Source organism: Mercenaria mercenaria, chromosome 6 (assembly GCF_021730395.1).
Source record: "Mercenaria mercenaria strain notata chromosome 6, MADL_Memer_1, whole genome shotgun sequence".
NCBI lineage: Eukaryota > Metazoa > Mollusca > Bivalvia > Venerida > Veneridae > Mercenaria > Mercenaria mercenaria.
The window spans coordinates 28,157,444-28,178,196 of NC_069366.1; the positions used below are offsets into that span (position 1 = coordinate 28,157,444).

General features: G+C 34.3%; 1 protein-coding gene across 1 annotated transcript in view; it reads right to left on the bottom strand.

The window, feature by feature from the left end:
- Positions 1-9,005: 9,005 nt before the first annotated feature.
- LOC123550595 (atrial natriuretic peptide receptor 1-like) overlaps positions 9,006-20,753 on the bottom strand; it is a 32,973-nt gene continuing 21,225 nt past the window's right edge. The window contains exons 11-22 of the mRNA XM_053546730.1: positions 20,210-20,314; positions 19,882-19,953; positions 18,363-18,543; positions 17,822-17,974; positions 17,267-17,435; positions 16,345-16,491; positions 15,843-15,966; positions 15,634-15,702; positions 13,273-13,447; positions 12,508-12,606; positions 11,344-11,435; positions 9,006-11,024 (exon numbers count right to left, since the gene is read on the bottom strand). Of these exons, the coding sequence (XP_053402705.1) occupies positions 10,944-11,024; positions 11,344-11,435; positions 12,508-12,606; positions 13,273-13,447; positions 15,634-15,702; positions 15,843-15,966; positions 16,345-16,491; positions 17,267-17,435; positions 17,822-17,974; positions 18,363-18,543; positions 19,882-19,953; positions 20,210-20,314 (1,467 nt within the window). The 3' untranslated portion in view covers positions 9,006-10,943. The remainder of the gene's footprint in view (positions 11,025-11,343; positions 11,436-12,507; positions 12,607-13,272; positions 13,448-15,633; positions 15,703-15,842; positions 15,967-16,344; positions 16,492-17,266; positions 17,436-17,821; positions 17,975-18,362; positions 18,544-19,881; positions 19,954-20,209; positions 20,315-20,753) is intronic.

A 20,753-nucleotide genomic window follows, 5' to 3' on the forward strand; every position in this document is an offset into this window, starting at 1 on the left:
TTGTAATTATTTCAATATTTCTGTTCCATAAGCAAAGTTTGACCGTAGTCATATCACATAGATAAACTGTATGAGATTCAGCCATTATATAGCATATATATAATGAAACTGAGTTCAATATTTGCATACAATACTAAAGAAAAATATTCATATATAATAAATCAGTTAAATAACTTATAACAAATATATCAAAGCAAACAAGTACTCATTTTATTATGCAATCTGAATAAGTCACAAAAGCAAGAAACCTTTTCATATACAGACGACAAATGTAACAAGGAAAATCTTTTAAAAGCTCTTCTTTACATAAAAGACTCTTATCACACCCTTATTCATGTGATACGCAGACCGTATTCAGCTCTTTCTTTAATTTGATATATGTTGGTATTTGAACAGGTTTTTATCATATTTATTAAACTTACTTATCATTTTGAGATATATCAATATTCTTGCTAAATATACTGAGCCAAAGTTAGCTTTAAAACTGTGAACAGCGTCGTTTAGGATAAACGCTTTGTCTACATTTCACTCAGCGTAGCACAATCAACAGAGTGAAAGAAATTGACACTCTCGTCCAATCAGGCAGGGTGTTGCAAAAATCTTCAATTTTGATAAATTATCTCTAATGCGTTATCAAGTAGTTTGATTTGCAAACTGAAGTCACGTGGCATAGGTAACGAAAAACGAATTTAGACGGCGTTCGCCGAAAAAAATCGACCATTAAGTTTCTTACAAGAGTTATATTGGCTTATACATAACCGACCACTCCTCCTGGCAGAAGAAATGAAATAATTTGGTAGATGGTCAGCTATGCAACTAGTTCTTTTATGATCGGACCAGCGGTTCAAGAGACGTCAATTCTACTTTTATCTCTGGATGTGCAACCAAGTGGAACAGTTTAATTAACCTTGGAAAAGGGTATACCCAAGAACATCCTAGCCGAGTCTCAGCACATCTCAGCTAAAGGTTTCAGAGATGTTGCTTGAAGGAACGTGTGGACGGATGGACGGATTTCGAACGTACGGCGAATGCACAGGTGAGATAAAACATGTATACGATAATATTAATATGAATAATTAAGGATATTTATGAAATTCACATTTTACTGTACCATGCAAAAAATTGTCCAAAGCTATAATACCTACCGTACCATGGAGGCTTTCCTACTAATTAAGTTTGAAGAAACTTGGACAGACAAACTAATTGGAGAATAAGGGCATCAGTACGGGTGCGTAACAAATATTTTGTTTGGAAATCCCATGAATAAAGTACTAGTAAGACATTTGTTTAGATGCAACGAAGACATCTGTAAAATCAACATGCAAATGTACATAAGTCCTTCTAAGATTTTGAAATACGCTGTAACACGACACAGTGATTTATGTACACTGAGTTAGGTTTAATCTTCTCGGGGATAGAAACTTGATTCCTGGAATTATTCTCTCTGTACAGTGTTCATTTCAAATACTGTTTGTTGTGATCGTGATACAAAAAGGTCTTGTTTTTAGTTTAGTTTAGTTTAGTTTAGTGCAGGTCAGTCATTAGTCAAACTATTAGTCTGGATGTTCCAGTGCTATATATTAACAGATGTCTTTAGAAATTACGAACAGCGCATTTTCTCCATACAAACATGCATTGACGCTGATTGCTAAATTGTCACTTTTTTCAATTATTGACAGTATAAATATTGTGAGGATATTTCACGTACAGACGTTTGTTATATAAGCAAAAATGTCGCGTCAATTGTGGAAATGAATTTCCTTCCACATTATGATGTTTTTGCTAGAAATATTTTTATTTCAGCAATTAGTCTGTAAAAATTATACATTGCATCAGACTGCTTTGAACTTTGCTGTTGGCTAATGCATTATTCATGACTGCTTAAATACAGTAGCGAAAGTAAGTATTGTATTAAAACCACATTTCGGCAGACAAATCCAGGTTTCATCCAGACACTGTAAACTGTTGAGCACTGCATCAGACTGTTGTGAACAAAGCTACTTTTTAAAAAATAATTCTTGCCTGCTTGAATACTGTATTTCAATAATAATGCTTTTCTAATTAATAAGCAAAATTATGTATTTTAACTAAGCGATGTCTTTCAACAAATAACGAAATGATTCCCAAATGTATCATTTATTTTCATATTATTCAACAAATGCGGCGTGGAATTTTTCTTGCATCTTCCGGTAAAGAACAAACATTATAATGTCACAGTTAGTTATACTTCTCCTGAAATCCTAAGTACAAAACAAACTCTTAAATTATCCATCACGATATCCAAATATTATTCTAAATTTAACATTTTCATTGTATCAACTCCTTTAACATTAAAATCTCCGAAAAAACTTAGCCTTACTTTGTAAAGATACAACGGAAGCTGTCCAATCAGAATAATTTTGTAGACAAGTCCAAAGCTGTGGCATAATTTAAATATAAAAGTTGCTGATGCACCACATGCAATATCGATCGTATTGTCTTTTTCATTTACTTTAAGTTTAATAGAAATGAAAACAGGAATGTGTCTGTAGGACACAGGGTGTGCCCCCACTGGTACATTTGTCACAAATAAGGGACAATGATTCAAATGTTTGCAGTCTTAAGGGGGTATAGCCTCAACAAACATTTTATATAAAGGATTACTAGGTCATATACTTTTTGAGCTATGAGCATCACAAACAAAAAATCCAATATATTGGCTATTTCAAAGGCCGTAACACTGTAATTAGCGCTAAAATCTCATAAAGAATGCCAAGTGTTACATCATAATGAAGACTCCTGCAAGGTTTCATGAATTTACAAAAAATACTTTTTGAGCTAGACACGTCATTAGGTGAAAATGTGCATTTTTGACTATTTCAGGGGCCATAACTTTATAAATAGGGGATGGAGACAGACGAAAAATAAAAGGTGCGCAAGTTTATACCGTGATAAAGATTCGTGCAAGTTTTCATCAATTTATATCAATTACGTTTTGAGCTAGGCGGGTCACAAAGTGAAAATGTGCATTTTCAACTATTTCAGGGGCCATAACTCTGAAAATAGAGGCGGAGTCAGACGAAAGATAGGAGGTGTGCAAGTTCATATCATGATAAAGACTCATGCAATGTTTCATCAATTTATATGATATACTTTTTGAGCTAGGCGCGTCACAAGGTGAAAATGTGCATTTTTGACTAACTCTGGAAATAGGGGACGGAGCCAGACGAAAAGTAGAAGGTTCGCAAGTTTACCCATCCCTAGCGGTAGGGTATAACATGTACAGTGGCATTTTTTTTTCTGGTCCGGTGCCCGTGGTGTATATATATAGCGCGAGACCCAACAGTTGAAAATTTCTTGCTGCGATAATGAAATGGAATAGTGACACTTCATCTACAGCATATTAATTTGATATTAATTTGATATTTGTTTGGCTATACAGCAATAATATTTATAGTTTTCATATATCTGTTTTTCATATAGTCCAAATGTGACATGATTTTTAACTGCAAACAGCCTAAACACCACCCAGTTAAACAAATATCGAAGAAAACAGTTTACAAAATTGAATTTATTCTCAAGAAAATAACTTAGCAATACATCAACAAGATAGAGTGAAATAAATATTTATAGGTTATTAGCTTTGTATCGGGAAATATGCACGAGTTCTTCAGCGGAAATATTGCGCGACTTTAGGAGCGCAATATTCTTCCGCTGAAGAACGAGTGCATATTTCCCGATGCAAAGATAATAACCTTTTTATTACATACGCATCTACACGTATAAATATTATGTAAATATCATAAATATGTTCAATAGCCTGAATAGGATTGACAATACTGAACTGAATAGAAAAAATAGTGCAACTACACACACTGAATTACGCTACGCAGCCAATATGAAATTCAGGCGTCAGTGTATGGAAAAATATTGACGTTTCCGGTACCAGATTAACTTAACGGGGAATAGAAACGAGTATGTAATAAATACATGTATGTCTAACAAAAACGAGTTTCAAAGCGAAATATAAACAGCACCAAACAATTATATACATGAGAAGATTTCATTGTATTTATAAACAATTATAGAATTTCACAGCACCAGACTGATAAGGTTTGTTCCATGAAGTTACATAAATGTAAAAATTAATGTAAAAAATGATTTGGATATGTTATTATGACAACGTACTTTGTTTTCAATAGCAAAATTTCCCATAATTACTGTTGTACTGTACATCATAGGCTTTGAATATACTGTCACAAAATTTATTTTAATATACTTGAAAGTTTTACGTTTACAAAAGAAACAAAAATATATTTTCAATATTGTTTTACAATGGAATGCTATCGGGAATAGTAACTATTTCTTCTGACGATTTCATGTGAAACTGATCACCCCTGTGACAAGACATTAGGCCAATAATAACCAATCTGGCTTATAACGTGCCTAGCGTGCGCACCTATATAATCAATAAAGCAGAAGCTTGAAATACCGAAAGAGAGTAAAATAAAAAATACAGGTAATTACCGAGAATCATAATAATGTCGAGATAAATTAGATGTGAGACGGCAGTTCATTGATATAATGTACAACAACATCATTTTTTTTCCAATCAAATATTAATACTGACCACTTATAAGTTAACTTTATTTCAAAGAACATTGTCATTAAGAAACTTATGAGATGTGGGCGTTGCCCCAGGAACCTGGATTCTGGTTTGTGGATTGTTTAAAAGAAGATTTTAAACAACCAGATAAACTTTGTTACATGCAACCAAAATTATACCTTCTAGAGATGGAATTGAGACGGGAACTGTTGTTTCAAAAATACTGGTTATTTAAAGAGAATTCCGATAATTTTTTTCCTTTCATAGAATTTTTTAAATTCATATATATGATAGGAAAATGTGTGCTGAAAATAATGAACAAATAAAAATAATATGTCACCAGGCTTGTTTTTGTGAAAAATTGCTTTGAACACACCCACTGTTGCTGAAACTGCCAGCGATTTTTGAACATTTTCATAATTTTCTGCTTTTTAGCTCACCAGAGCACAAAGTGCTCAGGGTGAGCTATTGTGATCGCTCACCGTCCGGCGTCCGTCCGTCCTTCCGTCCGTCGTCCGTCCGTCCGTCCGTCCGTCGTCCGTCCGTCCGTCCGTCCACACTTTCCTTTAAACAACATCTCCTCCTAAACCAACAGGCCAATTTTGATGAAACATCACAGGGATGTTCCTTGGATGGTCTTCTCTAAAAATTGTTCAAAGAATTGAATTCCATGCAGAACTCTGGTTGCCATGGCAACCGAAAGGAAAAACTTTAAAAATCTTCTTCTCAAAAACCAGAAGCCCTAGAGCTTAGATATTTGGTGTGAAGCATTGCCTAGTGGACCTCTACTAAGTTTGTTCAAATCATGACCCCGGGGTCAAAATTGACCCCGCCCCAGGGGTCACTTGATTTTACATAGAAAAATCTTAAAAAATCTTCTTCTCGAAAACCAGAAGCCCTAGACCTTAGATATTTGACATGTAGCATTGCCTAATGGACCTCTACTAAAGTTGTTCAAATCATGACCCCGGGGTCAAAATTGACCCCGCCCCAGGGGTCACTTTATTTTACATAGGAAAATCTTCAAAAAATTTCTAAAAATAAAGCAGAAGGCCTAGGTCTTAGATATTTCACGTGTAGCATTGCCTAGTGGACCTCTACAAAATTTATTCAAATCACACCCCCGGGGTCAAAATTGACCCCGTCCCAGGGGTCACTTGATTTTACATAGGAAAACCTTAAAAAATCTTCTTCTCAAAAAGCAGAAGCCCTAGAGCTTAGATATTTGACATGTAGCATTGCCTAGTGGACCTCTACTAAAGTTGTTCAAATCATGACCTCCGGGGTCAAAATTGACCCCGCCCTAGGGGTCGCTTGATTTTACATATGAAAATCTTCAAAAATTTTCTTAAAATAAACCAGAAGGCCTAGAGCTTAGATATTTCACGTGTAGCATTGCATAGTGGACCTCTACAACATTTGTTCAAATCATGACCCCAGGGTCAAAATTGACCCCGCCCCAGAGGTCACTTGATTTTACATAGGAAAATCTTCAAAAAATTTCTAAAAATAAACCAGAAGGCCTAGGTCTTAGATATTTGACATGTAGTATTGCCTAGTAGACCTCTACAAAATTTCTTCAAATCATGACCCCGGGGTCAAATTGGCCCCGCCCATGGGGTTACTTGATTGTACATAGAAAAATCTTCAATATTTTCTAAAAATAAATCAGAAGGCCTAGAGCTTAGATATTCGACATGTAGCATTGCTTAGTGGACCTCTACAAAATTTGTTCAAATCTTGACCCCCTCAGGGTCAAATTGACCCAGCCCCAGGGGTTACTTTATTGTACATAGGGAAATCTTCATAAATTTGCTTAAAATAAACCAGAAGGCCTAGATCTTAGATATTTGATATGTAACATTGCCTAGTCGACTTCTACAAACTTTGTTCAAATCATGACCCCCGGGGTAAAATTGGCCCCGCCCCAGTGGTTACTTGATTGTACATCGGAAAATTTTCCAAAAAATTTCTAAAAATCATCAGTTTGACATTTGAAACATATTACTCTGGTGAGCGATCCAGGGTCATCATGACCCTCTTGTTTATAAATACCAACCAAAATATACATCCAGGCAGCACAATACGGTTTTTTTCTTATTACAGATTTTATCATATACTTACTTGATATCATAGTCATATCTGTAATACTCTATCCTTACAAAGATGGGTACAAATAAACAAAAAATATTGTTTCATATTTACTTTTGTGAACTTTTTTCAATGAAAAATACCCATAGTGAAGAATATTTTTTTAAATTTTGAAAAAACTCTTTCATAGAATTTTTTCCTTTTTTTCTTGTGTATAGATAATTGTATTGTGAGCATAAAAAGGGCTAAAAATGTATGGGTCACCAGGCTATTTTTTATGTTAAGACCGCTAGAATACAAACACTTGCTCGGACGGAAATGGCGCGAACCTGCCCAAATTGATTACATGTATGTCTGCTAAAAGTTTAAAAAAAGTTTTAAAAATTCTTAATTCTTTCTATAATTGCATACTAAATAATCTGAAAGGTGATATTGTCTTATCAGTACTAAGTCAATTATCTTACATTATATGAAAAACACTGTCTTTATACTAAAATGCGATGTGAAAACACAACCACAAAAATAGCAAGATACCTGTCAGGCATGATACTTGTCAATACAACATAAACCAGTATCAACATTTGATTACTGATATAACTTATCAAAAATGTTATTTCATTCAAGATTCCTCATATTTAAGATTGTCTGTAACATGTTTCAACAAATGTTGACTTCATTCAGTTTTCCATAGAAAGTGTCGGCTGCGCAGAAAGATGCGCATTAAAAACTATAGGAATTCCCTTTAAATTGTTGCAATTTATTATCTCCCAAGCTTTGAACACAGTTTATTTTTATGACGACATAGGATATTCACCCTGTGTATTATAATACCCGATAGAAATAAAGAAAATGAAATATTTTTCAAATATGCTGTTGTTGAGCAAATGTAAACAGTCTTGAAATCTTACATACAAACAGTTTAACAGCACTAAAATACAACCATTTCTGACTGACAACGTTATATCAAACATTTATAATACCATATTGCAAAAATATAAATTAAGGTACTTCTGCACGTTTGAAACACCGGAAATGACGGCGTAACGTCATTTATCCATAAAACATAGAATAAAGCATGGATCCGGCATAGGGAATCAAAATCATTTTATGAATTATTGGCAACCCGTGAGTAAATTCGTTAAAACGACCACGTCGCTATCTTTCTAAAAATAAAATATATCAAAATGTTTGACACGTTAAATAACGCCAATAATGTCTTAAAATCAGCTTTAACTTTGCGTACTTTGCCTTCAATACGGGAAAAATATCACAAAAATAAGCATTACGCACCTACACATTTTATTTGACCATATTATTGACCATATAATTATTTACGACTGTGCGAAGTTTCATTAAAATGTATATTGTAAAAAAATTTCTATACACGAAAATGTCATGAAAACTGTGATTTTTCCCATAGAATCCCATTATGAAAACTTATGTGAGGCCCATTTTATTTTCAAATCAGTCTAGTAAAAGTTCAAGCACACACCACCTTATGGATTTCATTTACCGGCTTTTCTAAGAACATTTAGAAGTTTTGAAAAATCTGAGTTTAATCAAATTTGATCCAAACGTGCAGAACTACCTTAAGCTCAAACGTTTTAAATAGATACAAATGTTTTCCAAGCTTGTTTTATGACATGATGGCCTTATATCAGTCACATGAACTCCAAGTTCAAATAGGTAGCAATGTTGTTGGAGAACCATCCTGGAAATATTTTCGCAAATTTGTTTGAAGATTTAGAGGGGAAGGGGAAGGAGCAATATAGGGAACAAAATATAGGGAGAATATTTTAAAGTTTCCACTGAATAGACAGAGCGTAAAGTGACTAAGACGTCTGAAGACGATGCAGTTCTACGGATAAATAACCTAAACATTATTTGTAGATGGTCACCACAGCTACATTTATGAGAAATTATTTAAAAATCGGCCATAACATTTCTTACTGATTACATGTTTTATCTAGGGCATTCCTACTTGATCAGGCTTAAAACTGACATCATAAGGACATCTAGTTATCTCAGCAAAAAACAAATAATGCAAGAACTCAACAAATCACCGATAGAAACTTTTTGAATTACCGTAGAGCGTATCTTGAAAGATAAACTGAGCCGCGCCATGAGAAAACCAACATAGTGTGTTTGCAACCAGCATGGATCCAATCCAGCCTGCGCATCCGCGCAGTCTGGTCAGGATCCATGCTGTTCGCTAACAGTTTCTCTATTTCCAATAGGCTTTGAAAGCGAACAGCATGGATCCTGACTAGACTGCGCGGATGCAAACGCATTATGTTGGTTTTCTCATGGCGCGGCTCACCTATTTATAACAACATAAAGCATAACACAGCTATACATATATTGGTTTATGGTTACCCGTGAAGTTAATGATAAAAAGTCTTTTATCTATATGTTCCATTTAGATATATCAGACTAATATCTTCCTGAAAATGAATACTCTAATTCAAATGCAACTGTATATTGCAATGCAGCACTTTCAGGTTCAATCTATTTGTAGCAGGCACATTATTGTTTAAAATGAAAACATTTAAGACGTCTGTTTTTGGCAAGTTTTGGAGTAAAGGCATCAGTCTAAGTATTTTGTGAACGGCCCTCGTTCTTGAGGTGAATTACATACTTGACACCAGCTTTCAAAGACATTCATATAAAATCAAAACCTTTATATAAAGATAAAATGCAGACTTACAGTATTTTTGTATCACATTTAAAATGTTGCTAGCGATTAGGTAAAGAGTTAATGGTACGAAGACGACCATGATAGCTCTTTATCTCACACCTGAGTATCACTGATCTTAACGAAAAGGTCAATGTCACACAGACCGGACTTAACTACTCCACTCAAAAACATCTCGAAATAAATTGAATTCGCATACCAAATTTAGTATGGTAGTATTATGTGTTATGATACAGAATTTTCATCGAAATGTGTTAGAAGTCAATTGTTGCTAAAAAAGACCACATACTGCCCAACACATATCTGATCTTACCACAAAGGTCACAGAGGAAAACACATCTAAAATACGATCGACTTTGGTGACGAAATGCCATACAGCACACATGTGGTGAACTTGATAAGGCAATATTTGCTAAAGCATGGACACTTCTGGAAATAAATGTTGTTATGTTGGTTCCTTGATACAACTCGAACACGGTTCAGTAGGAATAAACACTATGTCTAGCTTTGGTTAAGTCTGGCGAAGAGTGTTTAAATGGCGATATACAGAATGATAAACCAAGGGTTATAAAGCACCTGTTCTCATTTAGAACGTAAACAAAACGACATACTTTGCTATGTTTAAACAATGTTTACATTCTAGCACCATCTTTTGTGTGCCAATCCTAATAAAAGATGGATAGAATGATAGAATGTCTTCGCCAATAAGTACTCACGGAAGTTTGATTTGAAAAATCAATGGCACATAACTGTAGATTAATTATTCCGGTCTAGAAACAAACGTAAACGATGTCTTAAGTACACACATTTTGCGTACGTATGATTTTAACTGAGGATGAAATGAAGGTGTTAAAATAAGAAATATATAAATATAGAGACATATAGCATCTTTGACATATCAAAGGCACAGAATTCTGAACCTCATTTCCGATGTAGCTCATAATCTAACTTGAATGAGAGTTATACATATATGCTTGGGAATGGTGTCGAAATGGCAGTGCTGACTTTGAACTTAATTAGTTAAATCAATGGTCTATAATTTTAGGCATGCTATTCCTAACAAAGTCATCAACAAACTTAATGAGGACATACACGTACTGTTTCAGAATTAGTAAAGAAACTAATGTGCAAGGGTGTTCCTACATGGTAAAATATGGCTATTTCGGTCAATTAATGACTAGAACTTTTGACCTTATCGTCGTATTCAAGTTTGATTTAACTAGCATTGCTTCTTAAATACCGATTCTAGAATTTAAACAGTGATCGATGGGACTACGACTCAGACCGGACATCCAGAGATCATAAAAGCTCACCATAAGATCTTCTTGGTAATGCTCAGGTGAGCTATAAATGAATTGGTTAATTCATCTCGTTAGTAGACGGTGATATGCGCGGACTTAATTAGATAAATAAATATAAATTTCAATGTTATAATTTTTTTTATGTATCTGCTATAAAAATTGAGTGGATTTCATCATTCTCAAACATGTGTACTTGTTTTGATAATACTAGTATATGATTGAAATTTATATTATTTCGTCTTCAAAGAGGTCTAAATGAAACATTTCATTTCTAACACGTTGAACCGGGAGTAATAACACTTTCTTTTCTGTGGCAACTTTCTAACCAGTACGTCGTCATTAGACCTTTACCCTGAAAATATAAAAAATGATATTTTTCCAAGTCATCATGGCGTTGACATTGCAATGAAATTGCAACAACCTGTAATTATGTCACGGTATAGGACTTGAATGTTAAGACGGGGGAGGAAATGTGTAGGCGGCCGGTAGCTTAGTCGGTAAGGCATCGGAACGGTATTCCGAGGCTCCAGTTTCGAGTCACGTATCTGCCTTCACATTTTTTTTTCAACCTGTGACATATAAATCAAAACAATGAATGAATAAAGACTTCTGATATAGCCATTTAACATGTAGATATCTGCATGTTCATACAGAGGAAACTGATCTATTACCTTCACTTCAATTTCTCCTCTCTCCTGAAGTTGATATGCCGGGAAGTCTTCTAACAACTGTTTTGAAGTAGGTGACAGCTGTATTTTTGAAGCTAAAATGATTACAATAAAAAGAATTATAGTATAAAGATTGACATTCGTGTCATCCTTGAAATATTTAGGAATACATTTCATATTTGTTTATTCGGTTGCTTACGCCTTCGTTTTATACATTCAATCATGTGTATTACTGACCGAATGCTAAATCTTGGTAGACTTTGCAGTATTAAAGGATGCTGATTTGAACTGATATAGGAAAAAAATGAAACAGGAATTGGTGAGTAATTTCTTTACGATTTTCAAACCGAAACTGACTTGCGTTTGAAAGAATAAAAATCTGAAAACTAAAATAGAATTGAATATATGCTAATTAAAAATATATCCAGTATGTAATAGACCGTCGTGTTGTTATTTTGGTTGAGATAAAAATCACACCGCCGACACCATAAAACTTTCTAGCTTTACATGGTAGAACCAGCGACCTACCATAAGCGTGTTGGATGGCTTCATTACATGAAAGAATTATTCACCTCAAGTGAAATTCCAAACCAACAGCGGTGATGGACAAGTGCTTCAAAGTCAGCAACCTTAACCATTCGGGCAAAAAAACCCTTCGTCAAATTAAAGCTCTGGACAGAAATTTTCTACAGAATTTCTGATTTTTGTCTGGTTTAAAGAATTGGGAACTTTCCAGCTTTTTGTAGTAGGAAAAGTCCGCCAGTGTCACTCTGGGTATACGGGCGAGCACCTAAGAACCGCCAGCCTTCTGTAAGCTGGACAGCTTCTTCACATGAAAGAATTCTATACTTCAAGCGAAAAAAGAACAACTACGTGCTTCAAATCAGCGACTGTCAACCACTCATCTGCGGACGCCTCTCGAATAATTTCTAATATTACCTTGACCGAGAAACTAAAATGTACAAGGCAGAACAGTTAAATACAAAATTAGTTTAAAGATGAAGTAAAATTTTATAAAATGATATTTGTTCTATATGAACTTATTCATACATGCTTAACCTTTAGCCTGCTAAATTTCTAAAATGGAATGGTCCATCATTCAATTTGGGCAGTACCATTCATTATTCGAAGGGTGTTGCCGATATGAAATAAGATAAGTAGAATTACCTTCAGAAGTGGATTCCATACGAGAGGCTGTATTTACTGTATCTCCAAAAAGGCAATACCTCGGCATTGTCAGACCAACAACACCAGCAACAACTGGACCTAAGGTTAAAAATATTCTCATACATAAAATAGATCGCCATCGCATCGCAAAAAAAAATAACTGCTTCATACTGTCAATGTGAACAAAAGCAAATATAATAAGAGACATATTAAACATGTCAATCACCCGCTAAAGCAAATGTACCACATGAAAGAAGCAAAACGGAAGAAATATTTTGAAATAATGAATTGTATACATCTCAATGTCCTTTGTCATTTCAATACATGTCAGCAAAATCCGTAGAGTTATGCCCCGTTTCATGTTTCATGGTCAGTATAAAGGAAGATGAGGTAAGCAATAATTCTTGTAAAAATAAAATTCCTTTACACTAATATTATACATCGGACAACTGTATTTAATAAAGGGAGATAATAAAAAGTAAGCAATTTAGAGTCATGGTCCTTGTATATTTCACCTCCTCATATCTATGTATAGATTCAACATTGACGGACGCATGCACACACTTACGAAAACACGGACGGACGAAGTTAATTACCATATCCTCTTCATCTTCCGGCGAGGGTGAGGGATAATAACCATTCACTAAATTCCTATCGCTGAATTTCCACTACTGCATAGAATATTTTTCGACATAAGAAAGTTATACATGTGCATACCTCACTCTTAAACAAAATCATTGCCATGGAAAGTAATAATAAGTATACCTGAATGAACTCCTATTCTCACTCTTAATGGTTCCGACGGCATATGTCGTATTGTAAAATGTTTCACTGTGTTTAAGATAACCAATGACATGTTGCATATCTCTGTCACGTGATAGACGCCAATTTTCTCCGGTAGACCAGACACACACATGTATGCATCCCCGATAGTCTCAACCTGCAACACTAAGTCATTTTAGTAAAAAACATTTTAAATAAAAAAGAAAAACATCCGTCGAAAAAAAGCTACAGTAACTGTAAATCTGTTCTACTATTAACTTCATTTGCGGAGTGTGGCATCTTATATCTAATATCGGCAACACATTGTGCCGATAAAAAATTATTAGTCACTTTAAAAGGGAAAGGCAATGCATTTCTTATGTTAATTTCGTCTGCTAGGATTTCTTCAATCATCGAAAGGAGTGAAAGAATTTTCAAAATCGGCTTAAAATGAGAAAGCTATGACCATTTAGATATTTTATCAAAATGGCTGCCATTTTGTATCCATGGCAACAAAAAACAAAATGGCGGATTTATTAAATTTCTAGATACATATATAAATTTGAAATGTATTTACTTATTTATGTAAACTCATTTCTCTACTTTTTCCAACTATAATGAAAGAAAGTATCATGTTTTACATCTTACACTCAAGAAACACATAAAATTTATCTATTTAAAAGGTTATTTGCTAGAAGTGTGTAAATTACGTCAAACCCAAACTAAAATGGCTGTCTCTATGATGTGATCAGCCAATTTCTCAAATTTCAAACAGCCATATTTTTTCAATAGTGGTCCGATTAAAAAAAATCAAGCGTAATGAAAGGCTTGGGGATAGCTTTCATATAAAATTCCTTGCCCCTTCAACTTTCAATGTATTCTGATGATACATGTTTTCATATGTACATTGTATGTAACACAGGTGCCGAGATTGAGTTTTTAACTTTTTGCAGGTTTTTGTAATGTTTCTTTAAAAAACATCAATCATAACATAAAACTGCAAATGGTCTATTAGATCATATGGCTAGTGCGTAATGATGCATCCAATATGATAAAGAATTAGAAAAAAAAAAACATTTTACCATAATATTACTCTTGAATTTTACTCGATAATTTTGCAATGCTAAACTTTGAATTACTTTCCATTTACATAAACTAAGTTTAATATTTCAGTTGCAACAGAGTCAAAATATTAATGTAAAATGAATGTTTTACAATCAAAATAAAATATTTGCTCACGTACTTTAATAAAAAGTTAATAAATAATAATAAATAAAAAAAAATGAAAAAATAAGTAAAAAAATAAAAAGTCAGAGAACTATCGTTGAATATGTTATTCTGATCATCACAGCTGTTAATATTTCCAGTGGGAAAGTAATGCATTAGACAACTTACTAGTATTGTCCGAATGTGTGTGTTTTTTTTTAAATACACTTAAAGCATCTGACATTTGACGAATAAACCAAGTACTTTTGAATATCAAATCTTGTACATTACTTAAGTCCCGAAGGCTGAACACCACTAAATCCGGCTGTTCTTTGTTTCATATAAAATCCAATTACTTTGTAACGGTTTTTCGACATTTTCTAGCGTATCAGATTTTTAAAGACTAATACTCACATAAAGAACTATATCGCTGCTATAGAAAACTAAAAAGAAAAGAGGTGTTAACTTTTATATAGTTTGTTAAATACAACCCGCTGAATTTACTCCTTTTCGCCTCTTTCAAACACAACAGTCTTACGCCGCCATTTTTACCTAGCGTGCGATAGGAACATGCCGATTTCGACAGAATGCTACACATACATACTGGAACGCGGTAGAGTAAAAGAAAACACGATGCTATTGAGAAAGGGCACGAGAAAAGGAAGAAAGATTAACACTATTTATATTTGTACTACTTGTGATAGACCCGCGGAAGATTATATTTGATTTGGTAGTGATCAGCCTCAAAGCTCAGTTTCATCCAGTGTATGAATATGTAATGAAGTAGTATACCATAAAATTTGTATGTGCGCATGTCCAACCATATGCCAGTGTGAGAATTTACGAAAACATTCGAATGTGTTAATTTTTGAAGTTGTATATCTGTCGGTATATATGGTGTCAATCCCGGAATACACTTACTTATCAAACACTTTAAGTTCTATATCACTTAGAAAAAAATCATCGGCGGTTGTAAATTCTTACTTTTGAACTTGTTAACTATCAGGCAAGCGTTTTATTAAAACATAACATTAATCTTTCATAGCATTTTTTACTACAAATATCTTTTCATATACATGTAGTAGTAGAGTTATACCCTTACTGGAATTACAAAAATGTACCAATAATTAATTGGTACTAATTCCTGTCCGAACTTACCTTATAAACCCTAAATCTGCCTATTGCATTATCAAAGGCTGTGTACAGGTCATTCAAAAGGTCAACAACCTGAAAAAACATATTTATGCGAACGATAATAAACGAGAATAGTCGAAAAGAAAAACGTGTATTTTTTTTCAAAAGATGATAGCGACAACAAGGAGGCGTTTTCACGCAAATTACTCAAGAACTGACAAAAGTCTTTATACCTCAATTGGTGAACTTTTGCTACATATAGTTGTAAATCCTACGATATCCGAAAAGTAAACAGTAACACAGTCATATGTTTCTGGGGCCACGGGCTGTCCGGATTGAAGTTGTCTTGCGACCGACCTGAAAATGAATTAAGGAAGATCAGTTTGTGTTTAGTTCGTCAGTCTCAAATTAAGCATGTTGAACTATATACGGTAAGCAAGGTTTCTCTCCCGCTTTAGCAGAACAATGCTACATTATATTATTTTCAATAAAACCAAGAAAGGCGTGCAAATTAAATACAGTTACAGTACAGACGTACTTCACGTTTTTTTTTCTTATTTCTTTAATTTCTTATTTGAGTATAATATTAATTTTACCAAAAGCATATCCAAAAATTACGTAAAATACACAGAGCATATTCAAAAAGCCATCTTCTGACATCTCTAGTGGGTCTACAACTCCCATATACTGTTAACTAAATTAGTATATGGTGGATTTGTTAAAGTGAAAACTTACGGTGGTAGAAGTCTATGTAAAAGTTCTTCCACTTTCTGTTTCTCTTCGAGATAGGCTTTTGTTCTTTCGGCTGCTAATGCTTCTAAGTTATCCGCATAGTTGGACATACGTTGTAACAAATTGTCCATTATGTTTGTTGTATGACCTCTGAAATAAATTTCAAAATTCTAAATGAGTGCGCCTCCTGGTGTATATCAGAAAGATTGCAAATTTCTAAATACTAACATGATGTTTTCTTAATTTTCTATTTTTTGATTACGTAGACGTTGCAATGCTCATATGGAATTATGCCCAGTTAAAGTCGAAATTCTACTGTACTTTGTTGTACTCGGTGTAACTGATCGATTCATAGCGAAAAGATGTTCAGACTTTGATTATGGTTTTACCATCGAGGTATTTTGTTGAATGTACAAAATTATAGGTCGCATGGCGACCCTTTTAATTGATGAGGAAGACCCTATTCGCTTCCCCGAGCAGCAATAAAGCATTGAAAGCACCAGCGGAAATCTGGGTAGAACTACCGACCTTCCGCAAGCCATCTGGATGGCTTTCGAACAGTAAAGAATTTTACACCCCATGTGACGTTCCGAACCTATGGCGGCGGGTGGCAAGTGATTTGAAGTCAGTGACCTTAACCACTCGGTCGTCGAGGCATTTATTAAGGATCTTACGTAATCCGAGGACATGTTAATTCACATAATTACTTTATGATTGCTGTCTATGTATGTAACTTTTCCGCTTAAAACGTAGCACAAGCATGCAGAAATCGGTAATTGTCATTTTAAATCATCTCTAAAATTACCATGAAATTGCATATTTTAGAAAATGTATGCCATAGCGTGTTATTACCGATTTAAATTTGATTTCTATTGTTCAAGAAGTCTCAAAAACGACCTGTGTGCGAATATTCTGTTACACTTACGCGCGCATCTTTCTGAATGTTTCGTCCAGTTCATTGAATGTTGGTCTGTCAACTGGATTATCAATCCAACAATTTTTCATCATGTATGACAGGGCAGATGAACAAGCGTCTGGAGGTACAACTGGGCGTATTATATCATCTTCTTTATTTGATAAAATCCTCAGAATTTCTAAAATTGAAAAAAATGTACGAGGAAAAATTTAACTCTTGTACAACTGGAATTATAATATCACTGCCTTTATTTGCTAAAATCTTCAGAATTTCTAAAATATAAAAAAGCATTGGGAAAATCAGCGCTCAATACATTGTATATTGATCTTATCATATCTATTAGTTTAATGGATTCTTTTTTTTACTTTTGACATGAAAATGTTATACACAACATTGAAAGTAACTAGTACTGAAAAGGGTTAAAGATTTTCAAAAAAGTAAAGTTACAATTGTAAATGACCTTCTTCAGAGACATCAAAAATCCAAGTCTTTCTGCTGCAAACAATAAAGAGCGGAAAATCAGATTGAAAGCAAATAAATCACTGTTTAAATGTTATAACCTACCATCAGCACTCTGGTCATTGCCTTCGTATGGCCCGGCTCTCATGGCGATCTCCTGTAGAATTATGCCGAAGGAGTATACATCGCCTTTCTGTGAAGCACCGATTGATCCGTCAGGCGACATATTCAAATGTTCTGGTGCTGTCCACAACAACTCTGAAATTGTGCCAATTGCCAACGTGCTTTTACACATTTTTTTTTGATATTTTGGAAAAAGTGCCAATATGTTGATTGGCTATGTACACTGTCGACAGAACATTCCCCGTAGTTTTGATTGACTTTAGTTTCATAAAAGGGCCTTTTACGCGCGTGCGGGGTGAATTTTTTTTTTTTACTTTGGAAATTTGGTGTTGCTTTTGAATGCCTGTGGAAAAAAATTAGTTTTAAGCAATAATCTGTGTGTGCCCTTACTTATATTCCTAGTAACACGTACAGAAAAGAAGTTTATGATCTTCAAGAACTAACTTTAACATAGTCCATGAAAGATGTCAGTTTTTGCCTTTAAGAATTTTACCCTTCCAATTTTTCAGAAATGAAATCTTACTTCCAGTGTTGAAAGTCTCTGCCAAACAAGACTTCTTGCGTTCCTCTGCTCTGTCTCGTGTCAGGATACTTTTAGGGCCGTAGTCTGTCAGTTTGAGGGCAAAGCGACTGTCTATAACACAGTTAGTACTCGAGAGACGCCCGTGCACGTGTATAGGACTGTTGTGTAAGTACACCATTCCCTGAAAGATAGCTTATTCTTATAAACCTAAACGTGTGTCATCTAGAATTTTTAAGTACGTGTATATTTATTAAAATATTTACAGACTGACTTGACATTTTCAATGCAAGTGGAATTGATACATCTTCTTTGACAATCTGGACATTTTCTTTGACAATATGGACATTTCTTTGACAATAGGACATTTTCTTGGTCAATGAATTAGCATCTAGAAAAAATAATGTAATCGCTTCTGGCCGCAACTATTTTCAGTTTAAAACAAGAGAAGTTAGATTATACTATAGCATCCGAACATCAAAGAACGGGTTTTTTTAAGTACCACAAAAGTTTTTAGTGGATGAACCCTATTGATTTGTGACATATGCATTATGGCGTAAATGACTTGGGGAACAGTTTATAGTCAATAAATATAAACTTTTTTATGAAGTCGGCTATCACATTTTGTCAGATGATTGTTTATATAGTTAACAGATCATCTCCAGTTTTGGGTACATAGATTAAAGGTCAAAGTGAAAGTGAACTGGTTCCGATAAATTACTTGAAAATGATCTAATCTAGAGATAACAAACTTCATAGAAACTGGTTCGTGTGGCTGTAGAGGTTTTGTTTTGCCAGTGACTGTGATCCTTTAGATGTTAGTAAAGTTATATACATGTATGTCAAAAATCCTTCTGCCCTACAGAGGTACTCAATACTCAAGATATGATGAATTGTGCTTGTGTGTCCATTGCTGTTATTTTGTTAACACTTCTTGCAGTTTTTAGAGGGCTAGTATATCATGTATATTCAAACTGAATGTATTAAGAAAAATTAGGCATTATGGCACCAGTATCGGCTGATAATATATGAGCCGTTCCATGAGAAAACCAACGTAGTGGGTTTGCGACCAGCATGGATCCAGACCAGCCTGCGCATCCGCGCAGTCTGGTCAGGATCCATGCTGTTCGCTAACAGTTTCTCCAATTCCAATAGGCTTTAAAAGCAAACAGCATGGAGCCTGACCAGACTGCGCGGATGCGCAGGCTGGTCTGGATCCATGCTGGTCGCAAACCCACTATGTTGGTTTTCTCATGGCACGGCTCATATAAGGATCATCAACCACCCTTTCTGCTGTATCAACAACAGCAAATATCATAGATTGACAATGTGACGACAATCATGCGAATTACAATTGTTGACTCAATGCAGAGCATTAATTCACCATCCCATTTTGACTTGTTTTTACAGATCGTTTGCAATTTGTTCATTCACCCTTTCCACCTAATTTTAATATCGGGAATAACTTTGCAAATACTTAGCTCAGATACGTTTGCTTAGAACAAATCGTGAGACGTTTTACCTTGATGACGTCATTAATAAGCGAATACCGGAAAGCCCAATCTAACTCGATACTGTCATTCTGCAACATGTCCTGTAAGAAATAACAATTTCATGGGTAGGAAACCCATTCATCTAATTGATACTTCATGTTCGTATCAACAACTTCTTATAATTAGAACAATTATTTTTAATGAATAATAACAATTCTATACAATCAAGAGTAAATTGTTTCACATGAAGAATTTTATCTGATGGCCACATAAAACAGGGTTTGATTGTCAGGCATTTCTCAAATACTACCTTTAAGTTAATTAAAGTAGTGCATTAACATTCTCTTTTCTAATTACCTGAAGACTTCCTCGTGGACAATATTCCATTAAAATCATAGCATTTTGGCTGTCAAGACACGCGCCCACAAATTTTGCAATGTTTCCGTGAGAAGCTAACTGCATCTGTAAGCAAAATTCATTTTTTTAATACTTTTTACTGTTATAGCACAACAAATATATCGATATCATTGTTTCATTGTTTTATATTATGTAACTATCCACATATATACATATACTAGAAAGTTAAGTTGGCAAAAAGTTCTCGTACAATAATATAATCATCCAATGATCGATTTAAAATCTGTTATTTATGTTATTACACCTCATTGACATTTGTTCCTCTTTACTTAAAGAGATCCAATGGCCATCTTTTACTAAAATATTTTATCTTTAGACATTTACTTCAAATGTATAAAATCCTGATCAAATGTGTTCAATTTTACTAAATTTAAAAATGAATTTGCATAGAGCTACATTCATACTTAAATGTCATGCAATAACAATTGATTGTTACAAAAAGCCAGTAGTACGCATTTATACACACTTATCTATACATGTATAC